General features: G+C 40.7%; 1 protein-coding gene across 1 annotated transcript in view; it reads right to left on the bottom strand.

The window, feature by feature from the left end:
* The window catches only part of si:dkey-112m2.1 (transmembrane protein 132C), a 187,084-nt gene that overhangs the window by 125,076 nt on the left and 43,749 nt on the right, over positions 1-18,259 (bottom strand). The window contains exon 2 of the mRNA XM_020053152.3: positions 10,880-11,798. Coding sequence (XP_019908711.2) covers positions 10,880-11,798 — 919 coding nt within the window. The remainder of the gene's footprint in view (positions 1-10,879; positions 11,799-18,259) is intronic.

Here is an 18,259-nt window from a genome sequence, read left to right as displayed (position 1 = left end):
GTTCTTCAACTCAGGGTCTCTGTAGCCCTAATGCTAAAACTGCAGGGCAATTCACAAGTTTAAAAAGCCTAGAGAAAATAGTTGAAAGAACATCTGACCCCAGAATGGGCCTTGAAATCTGGCTTTAGAGCTACTGGACTCCACCACAGTGTCACTTCACAGTCTGCCCTCGACGGAGTGTGGGTCTAACAGCGCCCTTGAACCACAGAACATGGCTTCACAGAAGAGGATGGTGGTGTAGGACATGAAGTCTTGACAAGAGAGCTAAGGGATACAGGAAGTGACACACAGTGGATAGAGACAGTCCTTTCAGGCCCTTTGATTCATCAGCTCCAGGTCTGCGTGATAAACCCCGATCCCACAATGAAAGAATAATAAGTAGTAAGAAGTCATTACAGGAGAATGTGAGCGGGAAGATTGCTCGCTGCAGGGGTAACCCGTGATTGGTTTGTGGAAGCAGCCCAGCATTGAGCTGAGTCCATATAGTGCTAGCAAGCGAACACATTTCCTCAGCACGCCAAACGCAAATTACTTATTAATGAGGAGATGAGGAGAGTCTGCACCTTTAAAGTAAACACTAGTGAGCATTCCCCATGGAACAGATGAGGGAAGGGGGGGGAGCAAGGGAAAAGAAAAAACAAGAAGGAAAGTTGAGGGGAGGGTTTGAAAGATGGCAAGAAAGAAAGAAAGAGTAAATAAAGAAATGGTAAGTATGAAAATGTAAATTGGAAATGGAAGTAATATCTCTTTTGGTGACCTTTAACAAGCACATAGTCATAATGGACTACAGCAACAGTAAAGATAACACACACAGAAGAAACATCTTTAATATTTCCATACCGTGGGTCCATATCCAACAGTATACACACACATTACCAGTCAGTCCGAGCAGGCTTAAAGATCAGCCAAACCCCTGCTGCGAATACAGTGGATATAAAAGTCTACACACCCCTGTTAAAATGCCAGGTTCTTGTGATGTAAAAGAATGAGACAAAGATAAATCATGTCAGAAATGTTTCCACTTTTAATGTGACCTATAATGTGAAAAATTCAATTGAAAAACAAACTGAAATATTTGAGGGGGAGAAATTAAAGAATGAAAAACTCACATTAACCTGGTTGCATAAGTGTGCACACCCTTAAACTAATACTTTGTTAAAGCATCTTTTGATTTTATTACAGCACTCAGTCTTTTTGGGTAGGAGTCTATTAGCATGGCACATCTTGACGTGACAATATTTGCCCACTCTTCTTTGCAAAAGTGCTCCAAATCTGTCAGATTGCGAGGACATCTCCTGTGCACAGCCCTCTTCAGATCACCCCACAGATGATCAATTGGATTCAGGTCTGGCCTCTGGCTGGGCCATTCCAAAATGTTAATCTTCTTCTGGTGAAGCCATGCTTTTGTAGATTTGGATGTGCACTTTGGGGTGTTGTCGTGCTGAAAGGAGAACTTCATCTTCAGCTTTCTAACAGACGCCTGAAGGTTTTGTGCCAAAATTGCCTGGTATTTGGAACTGTTCATAATTCCCTCCACCCTGACTAAGGCCCCGGTTCCAGCTGAAGAAAAACACCCCCAAAGTATGATGCTACCACCATCGTGCTTCACTGTGGGTATGGTGTTCTTTGGGTGATGTGCAATGTTGTTTTTGTGCCAAACATACCTTTTGGGAATTATGGCCAAAAAGTTCCACCATCAGACCATAACACATTTTCCCACGTGCTTTTGGGGGACTTGCAAACTTCAGTCAGGCTTGGATGTTTTTCTTTGTAAGAAAAAGCTTCTGTCTTGCCACCCTACCCCATAGCCCATTCATATGAAGAATACGGGAGATTGTTGTCAGCCAGTACTTGCCAGAAATTCCTGCAGTTCCTTTAATGTTGCTGTATGCGTCTTGGAAGCCTCTCTGATCAGTTTTCTTCTCTTCTTTTCATAATTTTTGGAGGGATGTCCAGTTCTTGGTATTCTCTCTGTTGTGCTGACTCTCCACTTGATGATGACTGTCTTCACTGTGTTCCATGGTATATCTAATGCTTTGTAAATTATTTTGTACCCTTCTCCTGACTGATATCTTTCAACAATGAGATTATTCTGATGCTTTGGAAGCTCTCTGCGGACCATGGATTTTGCTCTGAGATGCAACTAGGAAAATGTCAGGAAAATCCTACTAGAACAGCTGAACTTTATTTGTGATTAATCAGAGTCACTTTAAATGATGGCAGGTGATTGGTTAATTCTGAAAAAAAGCCACATCCCCAGTTATAGGAGTGTGTTCACACTTATACAACCAGGTTATTGTAAGGTTTTTATTTTAAAAATTTCCCCCTCGAAGATTTCAGTTTGTTTTTCAATTGAATTGTTCACATTATAGGTCACATTAAAAGTGGAAAAAGTTCTCACATGATTTATCTTTGTCTCATTCTTTTATATCACAAAAACCTGGCATTTCAACAGGGGTGTGTAGACTTTTTATATCCACTGTATATAACGGAAAGAATAACATATCTGCAGAAATGTACTACCTGATAAAAAATGGAATTAACTGACACAGTGTTCAGATTATTCTTTAAAACCTTGAATTCAGCGCTCCAGTGTGTGAGAATTTCCCCTGTTACCTTGGATAACGACTCATTGCTCATTAGCATGCATTAGCATACGTTCCTCTGGGAACCTGTGGAAACATGTATGATTGTTTAGTAAAAATTACAATGCAGCAGGGGCTATTTATCTTTTGAGATGGGTGTTAATTTGTTCACGAGAAAATCGTGTTTTTCATTTTGATTATGAATGGAAAGTAAATCCTGTTTCTACCTGCTACAGCAACCCCTCTCGATTGCTAATGAGGCGGGGAGGGGTGGATTTTACTAAGGAAGCTTTAGACTGACAAACAGATCATGAATTTACAGTAGTCTGAATTTACAGTAGATATGTGTGGTCCTAATGATAAGCAAACATTGTGTACTGTTTTTGTGTTAGAAGGAATTTAAGTGCTCTTATTGCAATCCATAAATTAATATATTATTCTAGATTTACATCCCATTTCTAGACAAAATCCTCAGGTGGGCAGCTTCCACCTGACTTCTGTGCTATTTGACCAAGAATGACCTGTGGGAACCTCGCCAATTGGGGCTTCCAGGCTAAGAACAACTCAGGCTACCTTTGTTAGTTATCAACAGCCATCCATTTTAATCCTCCATTACCATTCTTTTGCACGTCTGCCACTCCATCCACCTCAAACTCATAGAAACCCACCAGGGCATCACCAGAATATTGTAACTGGTTCTGATCCAACCTGGCTGACCGGAAGCAGTATGTGTTCACCAAACCCACTAGTTATCTACAACACCAGTGTCTGTATGTATATCTGATAAATAGGCAAAAATTCACCAATACACCAAATACACCAAATGGGGAATAGGATGCACACAGAACAGTCAGTTCCCAAACTTTTTTTGAGAAAATCCCACTAATCTTTTGTGACAAATGACACATCCTTTCATTCAGTGTAGAAGTAAACATGTAAATGCTGTCACAGTTATTGAGCCAGAAGTGATTCTGCATACTGAATTACCCAGGCAATATTAGTCAAACTGCGCACTGTCCAGCGAGATGTAAGCCTTTTTCTGATCTTGCACAAAATACACATCATCACAGCTTTTAGTATAATTGCTTGCGCGATTTTAGAGCTTCATTAGTTGAGCGACAACCACTGTTCGAGTGTGCTGTTTAGTCTCTGTTTGCTTCCTTTTTCCAGTGCGAGCTGTCGTCTGCTACTTGTTCTATGCGTGGCTACCTGCCAAACCGTTGGAGTTATCCTTCTAATGTTTACATTTTGTCTTGACTGCTCGATTTACACCAACAAAAGCTAATTAGCTAATATAAAGGAGAACTATCAAGTTGATGATTGCAAGGTAATGATCAGAAACAACAATCAGGTAAGGTTTATCAGAGTGCAGAAACAGCATCTGTGCCACCAAGTAGTAATAGTAGTAATAGTAGTGGTAGTACTAGAAGTAGTAGTAATAGTAGTAATAGTACTAATAGTAGTGGTAGTACTAGAAGTAGTAGTAATAGTAGTAATAGTATTAATAGTAGTGGTAGTACTAGAAGTAGTAGTAATAGTAGTAATAGTAGTGGTAGTACTAGAAGTAGTAGTAATAGTAGTAATAGTAGTGGTAGTACTAGAAGTAGTAGTAATAGTAGTAATAGTACTAATAGTATTGGTAGTACTAGAAGTAGTAGGTATAGCAGTAGTAATAGAATGAGTTGGGACTGTCAAATCTGTTATCCACGTTGGCACTAATCATGTTACAGGGCCAAAGGTCACTGAACAGAACAAGCTTCAGCATCCAAACTAGCTAAAAGATGTGTTGGCATTGAGTAATTGTCTCTGGCCCCCTCACAGTAAATGATGAGATCTACAGCAGATTCACACAAATCAATGTTTTCTACCCCTCTGAGAAGATAGAATGTGTTGTGTACTGAGCATCATGGAGAGTAAGGAACACACGCACACGCACGCACACACACGCACACACTGCTATATAATCTTCCCGGCCTTTACAACATTTTGGTCAAGCCAGACAAGCTTAAAAGTGACAGATTCCGTCCAAGTTTTTATCCAGCAATATAGACAGGAGATTCCTCCAGCCCAACCATGACAAAGGGCGCAGGGCAGGCAGCAGCCGTCACCCAGCCTGTTAGCTTACTGAATCTGTCCATAGTCAGTGTAGTCAGCTCGGTTTTTACTTTTCAGACCATCATTTTGTCTTTATCTAGGATAATCAATGCAAAACATAGTGGCTTTCATTTTAGCAATGTTTTCTTTTGTTGCACTTACAGGGAGGTTAGCCCCATCAGTGGTCAGAACAACAGATTCCAATACTGAGGTCCTAGAGGCCAGACCATGCTGTGGTCCAGGGTCCTCACACAAAACCCTGGGAACACATCACCTAAGCTCTACCACCACCTTCACATTGCACCTAAAACACCCTCCCATGGCTTTGCTTCATCATACACCTTTGACTTCCTCTATACGCACTCACCAACCCACTGTGTCTGCTCCTCTGACTCGACTGACTCGACTGCATCACAATCCCAAAAACACGACCACGGAGGACCGGGCTTCCAGTGTTGCTACCCTTAAAATCTGGGACCCGGGAGATCCAGCCAACCGCAACTCTCGCTGAATCATCACCTTAAAATAAAGACTGAAACATCACCTGTTCAGTCTGGTCCTTCCAAAAGCTTGGCTTAGCCCTCACTCAACTCTAGCTAAGCTGAGTAGCATTTTTTGGACATTTCTATTATTACAGTAATTATTATCCATTACTACCACGTTAAATTAGAGCCCCCACAACAAAGACAAGCAGAGTACTCGTAGAGCTTAGTGCACGGAACGACAAAGGTTGTCACTTTGAATCATACCGGGGCCGACCACCTGCAAAATGTATGCACCCACGACAGAAATAAGCATCTGATAAATGGCATTTTATGTATTTTATAATGTAAGTAACACGTCATGCACTGAAAGGACATTATACAGACAGAGAGGGTAGAGTTCAGGGATGATCCCATTGGGCCACATGTCATCCATTTAATAAAATCAAGAGTTTTTTAAATGAAGCATAAAATATAGTTGAAATAATGATTAGAACATGAATTACTATCTAGGTTGCTTCTGCATTACCATACGCCCATGGATCAAATCCACTCCCAGAGAAACATGAAGACTAAAGCATGTTCAGTGAAAGCAGCTGCCCTGAGAGATCTAGGGGAGGAGAGGGTTTGAAGTGCCCATGAATAGATGATGAAGTTATGCACAAGGCACAGTATCCCTGAACAGACATCCTACCTGTCAGCCACACTGTACACAAACACACACACACACACAACCGCAAAAAGAAAATATCGGTCATTTAATTTAAGGAGGGGATACAATTCTTTTGATCTTTTCTTTCGTTATAGAGAACGTTGGTTGTCACAGTTTGCGGGACATTTCTTGCCATAGATGACAATGGATTATAAAAATGTGTTGAAGCAGGTGATGAATTATATAATTCAACTGTCCCATGTATCCTTATTTGCATCTTTTTGTTGTTATAAACAGCATCATTCAAATACAAATTTAGGGCACAGTGGCAACATCAAAAAAGAGTGACAAATCCTTATTTGGAATAAAATTCGGATGTAAAAAGTGTTGATATGGAGTGGTATAAAATGTTAACAATGCATTATAGTCATCAGTTGCAGAAGCTATGTTGGGGAATCACCTACCAGCACAGAAAAAGTTTAAATAAGGCTGCATGCAAAATTTAATGAACTAGATCTTTAAAGGCGCCTATGAATTGGATATCCCTCCAATGTGGTGAATTAAACATTACGCTTCATTTAAAACAGGTAGTTCAACACGTTTGGCCTTAAAGCGTGATTGAATTGATGTTCAGGTAATGAGGGTAAGTGTGCTCCCCTATGTTTTGCACCAAGCTTAAACCCAAAAGAGGTCAGTTTATGCGGTCTCCATCCCCTACTTTCTCTCCAGGTAATAGTGAGTACGTTAGCTCTTACAGACACACACTCATGAACCCCATCTCTAACCATTTAATGTAACCAGCACCCTTAACAATTGAGCATCGACTAAAAAAGGATACCCAAGGACAATTTGTTGGCCCAATATAATCCATGGCTATGTTTCACAAGTTTGGACATCACAGTAAAGTATAAAGAAGGCAAGCCTAGTTCAGCCGGCCCTTGGTTAGAAGGGATGAATATTGTTGCTGCCCTCGCTAGATTTCAGCCAGGGTCTCCCATGTGCCAGGCTGTGTCTTTAACTACTATGCCACCAAGCCAGACTTGTGCCAAGTGTCGGAATAGCGTCTCGACATTTGATAATTTTGTCACTAGATAACATTAAGCGTTGTGTTAAACTGACTAATGTTTCTTATGACGATTTTTCTATCCTGAGCAAATCCTAATGCATAATTTGTTTTGACTGTGGCAAGGCTCGAACACCGGTCCCCTGTGTGGTAGTTCGCTTCTCTAACCACTACGCTATTTAACAAGAGGGTTCGATCAGTCAATTAGTCAGTCAGGCACTCACTCACTCAGTAAGAGACAATCTCTCTTCTTGGCCGGCTCCTCTTATGCTGCAAAACTAGAGCAGGCAGTGCAATACAGTACAGTACTGTAAAATAGGGAAAGGTTTAGTACAGTACAGAGAGTATAGAGACTTTGTTATCCACGTTGGTACCAATGATCTTGAGATGAAAGAGTCAGAGGTCACAATGCAGAACATAGCTTTACCATGTAAACTAGGTAGAAAGATGTGTCGAGATGAATCAATTGTCTCTGGCTCCCTCCCTGTTATGGGTAGTGATAAGATCTCTACCGCAGACTCACACAACTCAATCGCTGTCTGAAAACAGAGTTTTGCCCATCTCAGTAGATGGAGTTTGTAGATAATGCTCTCTTTCTGAGGATCTAGACTTACCACTGTGTAATACTATAGATACCGTCGCACCACTACAAACAAAACCGCCACTGCCCACAGCTCAACTGAATGTCCCTGTCCACAAACACCAGGACACTTGGAGTATACTATTATAGTATAAGAGGAGTACAGAAGAGTAGGGTAAAGTACATTTTATATTAGTACATTACAGTGAAGATAACTGGGCATAGTAAAATAGAGTTAATACAGTGTAGAAGAGAAGCCATTCTGAAAGGTTTTGGTGCCAAGGACAACTTTCTTGCTCTGGCCTTCTTTCTCTGATGTTGAAGAATAGCTTTTTTAAATTTGAATCATTTAACAAACACTGTTATCCAGAGGAAATTAAAGTTGTGATTGTATTTATTATTTATATAAATACTGGACCTCTTTGGGAATGTTTTCCTTTAAAAAAAACAATTTTGGTTATAGATGAAAATGGAGACAAATGAAGAAAAGATTAGCATGGCATCTGCAATGGATGAGTATAATGCCTCCAAATTATTCAAACTAACTCATTTTTCATCCAAATCTTTTCCTGGATGTCTCTAAGCTCAATAGTAATATATTTCTCCCACTGTGCCATAAATCCATGTTTGAATTATACTTTGTTTATAACAACAACAAATAGATGAAATAAACTTCCCTGTAAAATGGCATGCTAGATGGTTACAGTTTGGCTACCTAATCATTTACCAAAAAGGAAAAAAAAAAATTCCCTTCACTCCTCTGGCACTGAATATATGTTTTGAATCCAAGATGTCTAGTGACAAGTAAGGTACTCAAGGCATAATGACCTTGACGGAAGCTTCTGTCATCCCAAAGCATTCAGCTGCCACCATACATAGTTATTGTCTTGTTCCCTTATATTATTGAATTGTTTTAACTAAATGTCTAATCGGGGTAAACCAAAAAATCTGAAAGATTGATGCCAAGGGCAAGTGACTGAAATAGCTAATACATGATTGTGCAGAGAAATGTGTAGAGAATAGATTTTCCAGAGTCCTTTTCGATGTAGCATACTTAAAAGAAACATAAGACACACGTGTGAGATTCTTACCATTCATGTAAGGGATCATTAAAGCAATATCTTAGGAGAGAGTTGGGGTACACTACATGTTGTGACACATGAACATTGTCTGGTTTATTCGTTTGAATCAGTGGATGTGTAAATTTGATCAAGTTACTATACGTGTATATGTGCTTCTGTCTATAACGATTGATTGATCATATCAATTTCAGCAGCTTATAAATTCACTGGATGTGGTGTGGTCGTTCTGACATTCTATTTCTTCTGACTTTAAAAATCTAACTGTTGTTGACCTGACATTTTTTTTGAATTAAGATTTTTTTGAAAGATATATGCTGCAATCTCTCATACATGTTAGTCTTGCTTTTAGACAGAAAGAGTAAAGATAAATAATCTGTGAATATTCCCGGAGTGTCTTTTTCAAATGGAAGCCTCCCAAAATTTTTATTTTGTTACATGTCAGACAGAAAATATAATTTTACAGTATGGTTCTGTCCTTGCGTAATATTCAGGCTACCTGTGACTGTGCAATCCTTAGGTACTATGCCTTCTACTAACCATTGATTAGTGACAGATATTCTGATAAATGAGATCTGACAGAATAGATAAACCTAAGCTTTTTTTTTTATGTTCAGTACTCGCAAAAACATTTCATGTAACATCCAAATAATGCCTTCATTGGCTTTGTATCTTAAACAGGCTTATTCTTAGAACCACTCTTTATAGGCTATTTACTCTCCCAAGGTGCATTTAGGCACAAACACCCAAATATTTTTTCATGTATTTTTTTCATCCATTCTGTGATTTTGTGTCCAAAATGAATGTTCTTAAAGCTGGAATCTCCCCTCTATCAGCAGCACTCAGATAGCCCTGTCAAACCCTAACCTCTGTAACGCAGCCCAATATCACACACACCAGCTCCTGACTCCAGGGGGTAATGCCAGAAACCTGGCACAGACACACACACACACAGCCACTCGTTGTGTACCAGTACAAAATCAAGTGTTCCCTTCCTACAGCCTTATCATCAGACAGAACGAACACAGGGAGATTGGCTTGGAACTACAAGTACCCGGCAACAGAGTTTCCACACAGGAGCTAGTACACACCACGCACTACACACCAGCCTGCCATCAATACTGAGCCTTTCTTTAAACACGCTGGTAACCAGGGTTTTCTCTGGAGTGGATCCACTGGAAGGCAGTGTATCGTTTTAAAAAGTTATTTGAGGTTTAATAATTGCTGATTAGTGATTTTAGGTTGTACTCAAGTTCACATATAGAAGACTCCCTATGGGGACCATATTCCTAAATGTATAGTCCTAACCTTGGAAATGTCGTTGAAAAGCTTAAGGAAAAATTGGATATTCATTGAATTTGTCTCACACATGCACACACCCTCATACACGACGGGTTTATGAAAACACAGCATATACAGAACTCTGAAAGTTAATTATCAGTTGAGTGTGAAAAAGCAATGAGGCTTTCTTGGCAGATTTCCTGCTCGCCCAGGTTGACAAATTGGTATGGGCCCTTTGACAGAGCTCCACTTGCAGTTCACTAGCATTTTCCCATACTGATTCAGATCTTAGGCATGAAAGTGCACTAATGGAAATGCATATTTACTTCATTTGCATGGCCCATGGAACGTCTTCAATCGCTTTGTCACTTTCTAATTAACGCTCAAAACCCAATTAATCAATAACGAGCTAGCTTCATTCTACTGCTGCATATTCAATTCAAATTAAGTATTCCTCAGCCTTTGACAGTTCTAATGTTAGGCACATTAAAAATGGCTTAATAAACACAGAAATAAATGGCTGTAAATTGCTCAATATATCTATTTGTAGAATGTAAATCATTTATAATGTTGTTACAATTATTAATGTTGTAAGAGAGAGAACTACTAGTAACTAGCTTTATGCACAAAGCGTACACATTTTAATATGATAATATTTGAAATACTTGGCATGAGAAAAAGCAATGATTTCCGCTGCTGTGTAGCAGTATTTTCAACAACATCCACAATGCAGAATAGCTAAGAGTAAAATAACCTCTGTAAGGTTATCAGCCAGTTAACATTTTGCACAAGCATGACATTTAAAAACTAAAAAGGATGAACCGTAAACATATTTCATGAATCACCATGAAAATGTGGCGCAGGGGACAAATGGATCACGGTCATAGCTCTCTGCCGATCGGTTGACAGACAAAACCACAGTCAATAAACAGCATATGGATTTGTATTGTGAATCTAATTTTAGGAAACGCCAGGTCACTCTTCTAAAAGAGATAGTTTGACCTCGAAGAATGTTCAAGGTTAAATCAAAATGCTTCAACAAGATTCAATAAACCCCACTCACCTGAGGGTAAAGATCTGTACAGGTGACAGGGTAGAGAGAGCCAGGAAGGTAGACACTGTCTCTCTCTGTCTGATTGGTCTAGTAGGCACCATCACCACAAAGTTACTGTCTAGCCTCATGTCAGACATGGGCTGGAACAGACGGACGCTCCCGATGCGCTGCATGGGCGTGGGCCCAGAGAAGTACCCCATGGGCCCCTGGTGCTCCGTGCGCATGGAACTGCCTTTCCTGGAGTCCTCTGAGCTGCATTCACCATTCTCCATAGACTGCACCATGTAGTAGAGCTCCACCGGTGTACCCTGGGCCTGTTCCGGAGCTCTCTGCCTGCCAGGCCTCACGGTGGGAGGACTGAACCAGCTGGCGAGGGGCTCCAGTTCCGCCACACACATCCCCAGCTCCCCCTTGAGGCGACACGTGCCCCTCACCTCCTGAGTCTCGTGGAATGCAAACATCCTAACACAGGGCAGTCTGTGGATGGTGGTATAGTCATCCCAGTCCCTCCCCCCCACGTAGAACAACACCTGCACCTTGGGCCAACTAGGGTGGATCCGCTCGCTGATGATGAAGGTGTGAACCTTCCAGTTGTAGGTGAAAAGGGGCGGAGTGGAGGACAATGATGAAGACGGGGAGGCGAATGAGGGGCCATTGAAAGGCCCGGGGCTCTGTAAGAGGTCCAGGGGAATAAGTTGCTGGACAGACAGGGGTCCATAGCTGGCATTGATGGAGGGCATGCGACGGGCCTGCTGGATGAAGAAGGACTCAATCCTTGCATGAAGGCTGGAGTTCCTCATCAGGTCCTGGTTGGCCTCCTTCAGGAAGAAGGACGCCTCGGCGTTCAGGACCTGGTAGCTGACAGGCAGATAGGTGGGCATGGGGCCGTACCTCTGTAGACCCTCCAGGATCACCCTGCTGTCTGCCACTGGAACACAGAGGACAGGTGAAGCCATAAGTTAGATAGCTAGCTACAGGGTGGAGCAGAGAAAAGACAAATAAATGAACAGGACAGAGGGTATCAGGACCATGGACAGCGTACTGAACACTGAACAGTGTGACCAGATGATCCCTTTATTTCTATGCATTCTTTGGCGTACACATTGCCATCCGATATCCAAACAGGACATTATTTGCTCCATAATGTTTACTTGATAACCCCTTCATGCACTATTTCTCTCCCAGTAGCATGTGAGAGGACTTCCAACAGTTAAACAGTGGCAGTACAAGAACACGGAGTAGGAATCGAATGTGATCTACAGTGATGGACTGTTTCTACTGGTAGACATGGTTCCCTTTTAAACCCTAATTACTTACTAATTTCTTCACTCACTCTCTTGTCTTTGAACAGCGTGGTTTACATCCTCCACATTATCCTCCTGGCTGGAGTCTGTTATCGACCCCAACACCCCCCATCCCCCTCCCCCAACAGGAGGAGCGGTCTGATGCTTAGCTGAGCTGTAACGTGCCTCACAGAGTCACAGTAGTCATGTGAGGGATATATTGGGACTACATTTCCATTTTCCATTTGAGTCATTTAACAGGCACTTTTATCCAGACTCCCTTAATGAGAGAGCATTCATTTTCATTCTATATTTATACTGGCCCCTCATGGGAATCAAACCCACAACACTAGCATTTGAAAAAACAGGCTCTTTACCAAGTGAGTTACTTTATTATAAAGTGCTGGTTTTATATTCATTTTGGTGTCAGCTAATGCTGACATTCTGAAGCGTAATACATAAAAGCTCCTGTTCCCCTACGGTTTATGAGAAGTATGATTTCATGTTCACTTCCTTGTAAATAACCTTAACTTAAAGATTTTTTTATACTGTTGCTACTAATGAAAACGCTTGTGATTTGTCCAGACACTTTACCTGCTTTCCAAAAATCCTGTACACAGCCAAGAGAACAGTGAACCTAAGCTAACCCAACACAACAGGGGCTGAAATCGTGTAACATGTTAACTCAATGAGTCGCAGAAACCCCATAAAATGTCCAATACATTACTTATATTTACCTATTTATTAATTATTTATCTGCCCTACAATAACCTGATACAAAGAATTAATCATTTGAAGGAATTCTGTCAGAACAGAATTTTTTTTCTCTGGAATGAATATCCAACTAGTCAATGACAACTGTGTGGAGTTTTTACTAGGCGGTTTTGCCTAGATTAGAAACAATCCTTGGCATACTAATGACTCACCCATCTTGTGTTCACATGCCAAAATTATTTGTTTTACCTATGATTAGTTATGTTAGATATGCTGGAAGTACGGCAGGAGTACCTTGTAAATAAACAAAAGAATGTGTTTCTCTTGTCTCCCTTACAGAAAGGCCCATCCTACCTTCTAGTCCCATTTCTAACTTCTCCTGTTAGAAACTTCCTAATGAGGTCGCCTATGAATGGACTATACAATGTGCTTTGGTTTTCTGCTCAAGTGTGTTTTAACTGACACACATATTGATGATGTGCAACGTAACAACTCAAAATGCAATGATGAGTCTTAAAACTGTGCCCAGATATAAATCAAAGGGCACAGAGAATAACAGTGTCTTATGCTATAAATGTTAAAGCTGCTGCGTGCATACAGACAATCCCCATGATCCAAAACAGATATAAAAGTAAAATGGACACAATATTTACAGCTATCCAAAGACAGGCAGGCTCTGTTTCTGTAAAGGAATCCAATCTGGTTAGTTTCTTTACTAAACTAGTACCACGCATTTCATACAGCCAACTAGCTCAACTCCCCCACCACCACTGGATATGATGTCATCTATGAAACATTTGGTAGCCAAAACCCACAAGACACAGTCCATGCTGCATGTATGCCAATTAATTCCCACTAACTTATGGTTTAGGGTGGGATAAACAGAGCTGGGTATTATGACCATTGATATATTGGACTTTTTAATTTTAGTTTTTATAATCAACGTTTTAAATGTGCTTTATGTGTAGTTCATGACACCTGGTTAGAGTACACACACTGGATCTGCTTGTTCTATGATTGTCATCAATCTCAACTTCACCTCCATACATTTCATGCACTTGTGTTATCGTTTCCTCATTGGTCCTGCACGATGTGTGCAAAAAGGAATCAATTAACAGAAATGTGTATTCAAATTCTCATTTGAAGTATCATAGGAAGCATCTTGGATATGTTTTGATAGAAGACACAGTAATTATTGTGACAGCGTTGGAACCAAAGTGAAGTGCACCATAGTAAAGCACTGTTTAATGTGCGCTCCACTGCTACAAAAGGACAACAACAAAGCAAAATGTGAGTGGGTGATATTGGCTACTTCAGTCTACTGTATGTCCTAGTATGCCCTGATTTAGTGTAGCATGATTGAGCCTGTTGACTGGATGGGAGGCCTCCAACACTCTCCTTTAGGTTGAGAAATACAGGACTTAAAGAGCATAAAGGGAAGTAATCCTTGCTCCCTGTGTGGCTAATCTAGTGGTGCCTCTGCTGCAGCAACAATGCAGTCAAAGAGAGATGCCACAGCAGAGTAAGGTGAAATAGAGTAAAAAAATAGGGAGAATAAATGAGAAGAAGAAACGTCTTAACACCCTGGGGCCTTGAGAGAAAGACCCCTTCATCCACAGTGAATTCAATCGGCAGACAGACACGTTTAGAGTAACCATGTCCAATTCCAAAAGAACGGTCTCCAGAATAGTTAAAATTGCATAAAAATGAGATTTCACAATAATTGCAAAACATTTTGATAAATTCCTGGGGTACCTATTACAAAAAAGGTTTGGTTTGATTCCCATGAAAATTGTTGGGATTATCCCCCCAGACACTTTCTGTTGAAATTGTTACGTGAAAAGTGATCTCGGAAACATCAAAGGCATTTCCACATTAAGCCCCAAATCAAATGGCTACTCTGGTAAACAGACAGAGAAATGTATGAGGTCTTAAAGGCCCATTTGTCCAGAAAACTTGGTGCCATTTGTCCCTGAAACCCTGCATTGTATGTTTGTACTAATAAGTCACTGTAAAAAAAAATTCATTTTGCAAAAGATATTACATTTTATCTTGTCCTTCAGGTATAACAAACATTTATTTTGTTTGTTATGTTTTTTTTTATACTGGGCTCTTCCACTCGCCTATAAAAGGTTCAGCCTTTGTTGAGAAAGTTCATTGGGACCTTGAAGTCACCATCAATACTTTCAGTCTGAATAAGTAGAGACTTTTGGCTTTCAAAAAAATTTCGATGACATCTCTAATTTGACTCTTCAAAGGTTCAATATACTATAAATGCCAGCAGCTCTTTTGGCACAAGCACTTCCATTGGCAAACTGAAAAAGTTTAAAACCTTATCAAAGACAGTCGCTGATAACGCCTCACAAGATGATAGACTATTTGAGGATTTGAGGGACTCATCTTTTAAATGAAGCAAAACAGTGGCTTGATGTACAGTCCTCCTCCAGAATTACTGGCACCTTTGATAAAGATAAGCAAAAAAACTCTGTACAAAATAAACAAGACAAATAATGAGCTATATTTTATTTAAATAAATATCTATCCCAATACAATTCCACAGAGAAAATATATTTTAACAAGAAATACTAAATAATCCTCAAAATGATGGGATTCAAACATATTGACACCCATAAGGATTCTTATACATGAATTCTAACAAAATCAAATCGGCATTATTATTCAACTTATGTTGTAGTGTGGCATTCCATGGCTACTACATATCCATGGGGCAATGAAAAGAGCTCACAAATCAAGAGAAAGATTATCTTCGACCATCAAAAATCCAGCTATGTGTACAAAACATTTGCTCAAAACCTAATTATACCACTTATGACTATTAGGGTAATAATTAAAAAAGTTCAAAACCAGAGGATCAGTGGTAAGCATGACGATAGTGAAAATGCTCATGATAAATTCAAAATCCGGGTCCAAATTCACAAAATATCTTAACACTAGGACTGCCAAATGCCTAATTGTAATTAAAATAAAACTGCCATTTTGAAAGCTACACTCTCCTCCTTCCTTCCATGTCTTTTCCTAAATGGGCATATATTACATTGTTCTGTTGTCTGTTTTCCAACTTAATCAGCCAATGGCACTTAACGTTTGTTCTCAGGCAGCCCACTAAAGGTACGGAGGTCGGGTCTTCATCTGATTCTGATAATGTGCCGCCACCTCTAACGCCTGAGCATCCTCAGAAAAAAAAGAAACAAACCAACAGCGACCGCAAATGCCACTGTGAGACGCTATTGTAAGTTTTCCTTTGATCATCCTTTTACTCTGCTAATGGAATTTACATTTTTAAATGTCGTTATTCATGTATGTCACAGTCTGGTAAGCATGGAGACCAGGTGCAAGATGAACGGTGAAACAAGGGTTTACTACGCTGAAAAGTGTCATGCGTAATACAATGAAGGCCGAAACGTCAAGAACTGGTACAAAAGAACAAGCACACTAGGCGAGAAAAACAATGAACACACGGACAACTAGCAGACAATAGTCTACAAAGACACAGAGAATCACAAAGGCAGTTATAGGCTGTAGTTGTGAGGAACAGGTGTGTGTAATGATGGGAAGTCCAGGGTGATGTGATGAGGAACAGGTGTGAGTAATGATGGGATGTCCAGGGTGATGTGATGAGGAACTGGTGTGTGTAATGATGGGAAGTCCAGGGTGATGTGATGAGGAACAGGTGTGAGTAATGATGGGATGTCCAGGGTGATGTGATGAGGAACTGGTGTGTGTAATGATGGGATGTCCAGGGTGATGTGATGAGGAACTGGTGTGAGTAATGATGGGATGTCCAGGGTGATGTGATGAGGAACAGGTGTGAGTAATGATGGGATGTCCAGGGTGATGTGATGAGGAACTGGCGTGAGTAATGATGGGAAGTCCAGGGTGATGTGATGAGGAACTGGTGTGTGTAATGATGGGAAGTCCAGGTGATGTGATGAGGAACTGGTGTGTGTAATGATGGGAAGTCCAGGTGATGTGATGAGGAACTGGTGTGTGTAATGATGGGAAGTCCAGGGGAATGTGATGAGGAACAGGTGTGTGTAATAGTGGAGAGTCCAGGGTGATGTGATGAGGAACTGTTTTTTTCTGTAATAGTGGAGAGTCCAGGGTGATGTGATGAGGAACTGGTGTGTGTAATAGTGGAGAGTCCAGGGTGGTGTGATGAGGAACTGGTGTGTGTAATAGTGTAGAGTCCAGGGTGTTCCGTGAATGCAGTGCTACTGTAGCAACCGAAAGAATGGATGGTGGAGGCAAATAGGCTGGAGACAGGGAGCAATGTAGTCGAGCTTCCTCAGAGGGAGGCGATCACCGGAGGCACTGCGACAGTGTAGGCTACTGTAAATCATCCTTTGATCATCCTTTTACTCTGCGAATCAAGTTAATAAAAAAATATCCTTCAAGAAGTAAAAGTTCTCGCATCCAGTTTGGTTTTCATTTTTGTTTACACAATGTGGCGTCAAGCGTATTACATGGAGTCATTGCAGTCATTGTTTTCATTACAGGTACTGAATAGCTATTAGCTAGCCATCTACAGTAATTTATTTCTAATTTAATGCGTTGAATGTAGTGTTGTGATCCTGTTACACCTGTTGTTGGTTTGGATGTTAGGTAATGTAGGGAACTGGCTTCAAGAACCGTGGAGTTTCAACTAATTGCTTCGACAAGATAAGAAGTACTGTAAACAGACACCATATTTCTACACGTATCACGTGCAACGACACCCGCTGTTTAAATAGAGTAGTGGTTAAAGACACAGTCTGTCACATAACAAACCGCAGATTGAATCCAGCCAGGGCAACAACATTCATCCCTTCTAATTGCAGGCTGCCAGAACTAGGCTTGCTCAGTCCCTTTTCTTATTCTATATTTACTTCCATATTAGAAAATTTAAATATAGTTAATTACCGGGTTGTTTGTTTCATACATTTATCTTTATTAAGGGTGGCAATCATTTTGAGATCATTTTACACTGAGAATGATACGTGCTCTTACCAGATGGAGTGGATTCAGTAAACAGCCGCAAGAGCTGTTAGACTGGTTGGAAAGAATATTCTGACACTTGTTACATTTGCAACAGTGCAACACGCCACTCATGGGCATATATCCAGAATTAACAGTAACCAACAGCATGCTGAAACATACAGACACAGACCATCAGTAAAGGTGTAAAGCTGACGGGAACTTTAAGGCATAAACCTGGGACGAGTGGAGCATGTAGCGGAGTCTCTGGCCCACAGGGTAACCCAGCCAGTAAGAATTCACTGAGTAATTGGGCCCACTCACACTCACCTACCCAGCGTGGCCAGCAATCTAATTTCAGTGTTACTGACGAATGCGAGTAGCCTGGGATAATAACCCCGGCCAGAGAGAACAGGTA

The sequence above is a fragment of the Esox lucius genome, chromosome 14 (assembly GCF_011004845.1).
Source record: "Esox lucius isolate fEsoLuc1 chromosome 14, fEsoLuc1.pri, whole genome shotgun sequence".
Classification (NCBI taxonomy): domain Eukaryota; kingdom Metazoa; phylum Chordata; class Actinopteri; order Esociformes; family Esocidae; genus Esox; species Esox lucius.
Note: the sequence above shows the minus strand (reverse complement) of the source record. Positions and strands in the feature narration are given on the sequence as shown.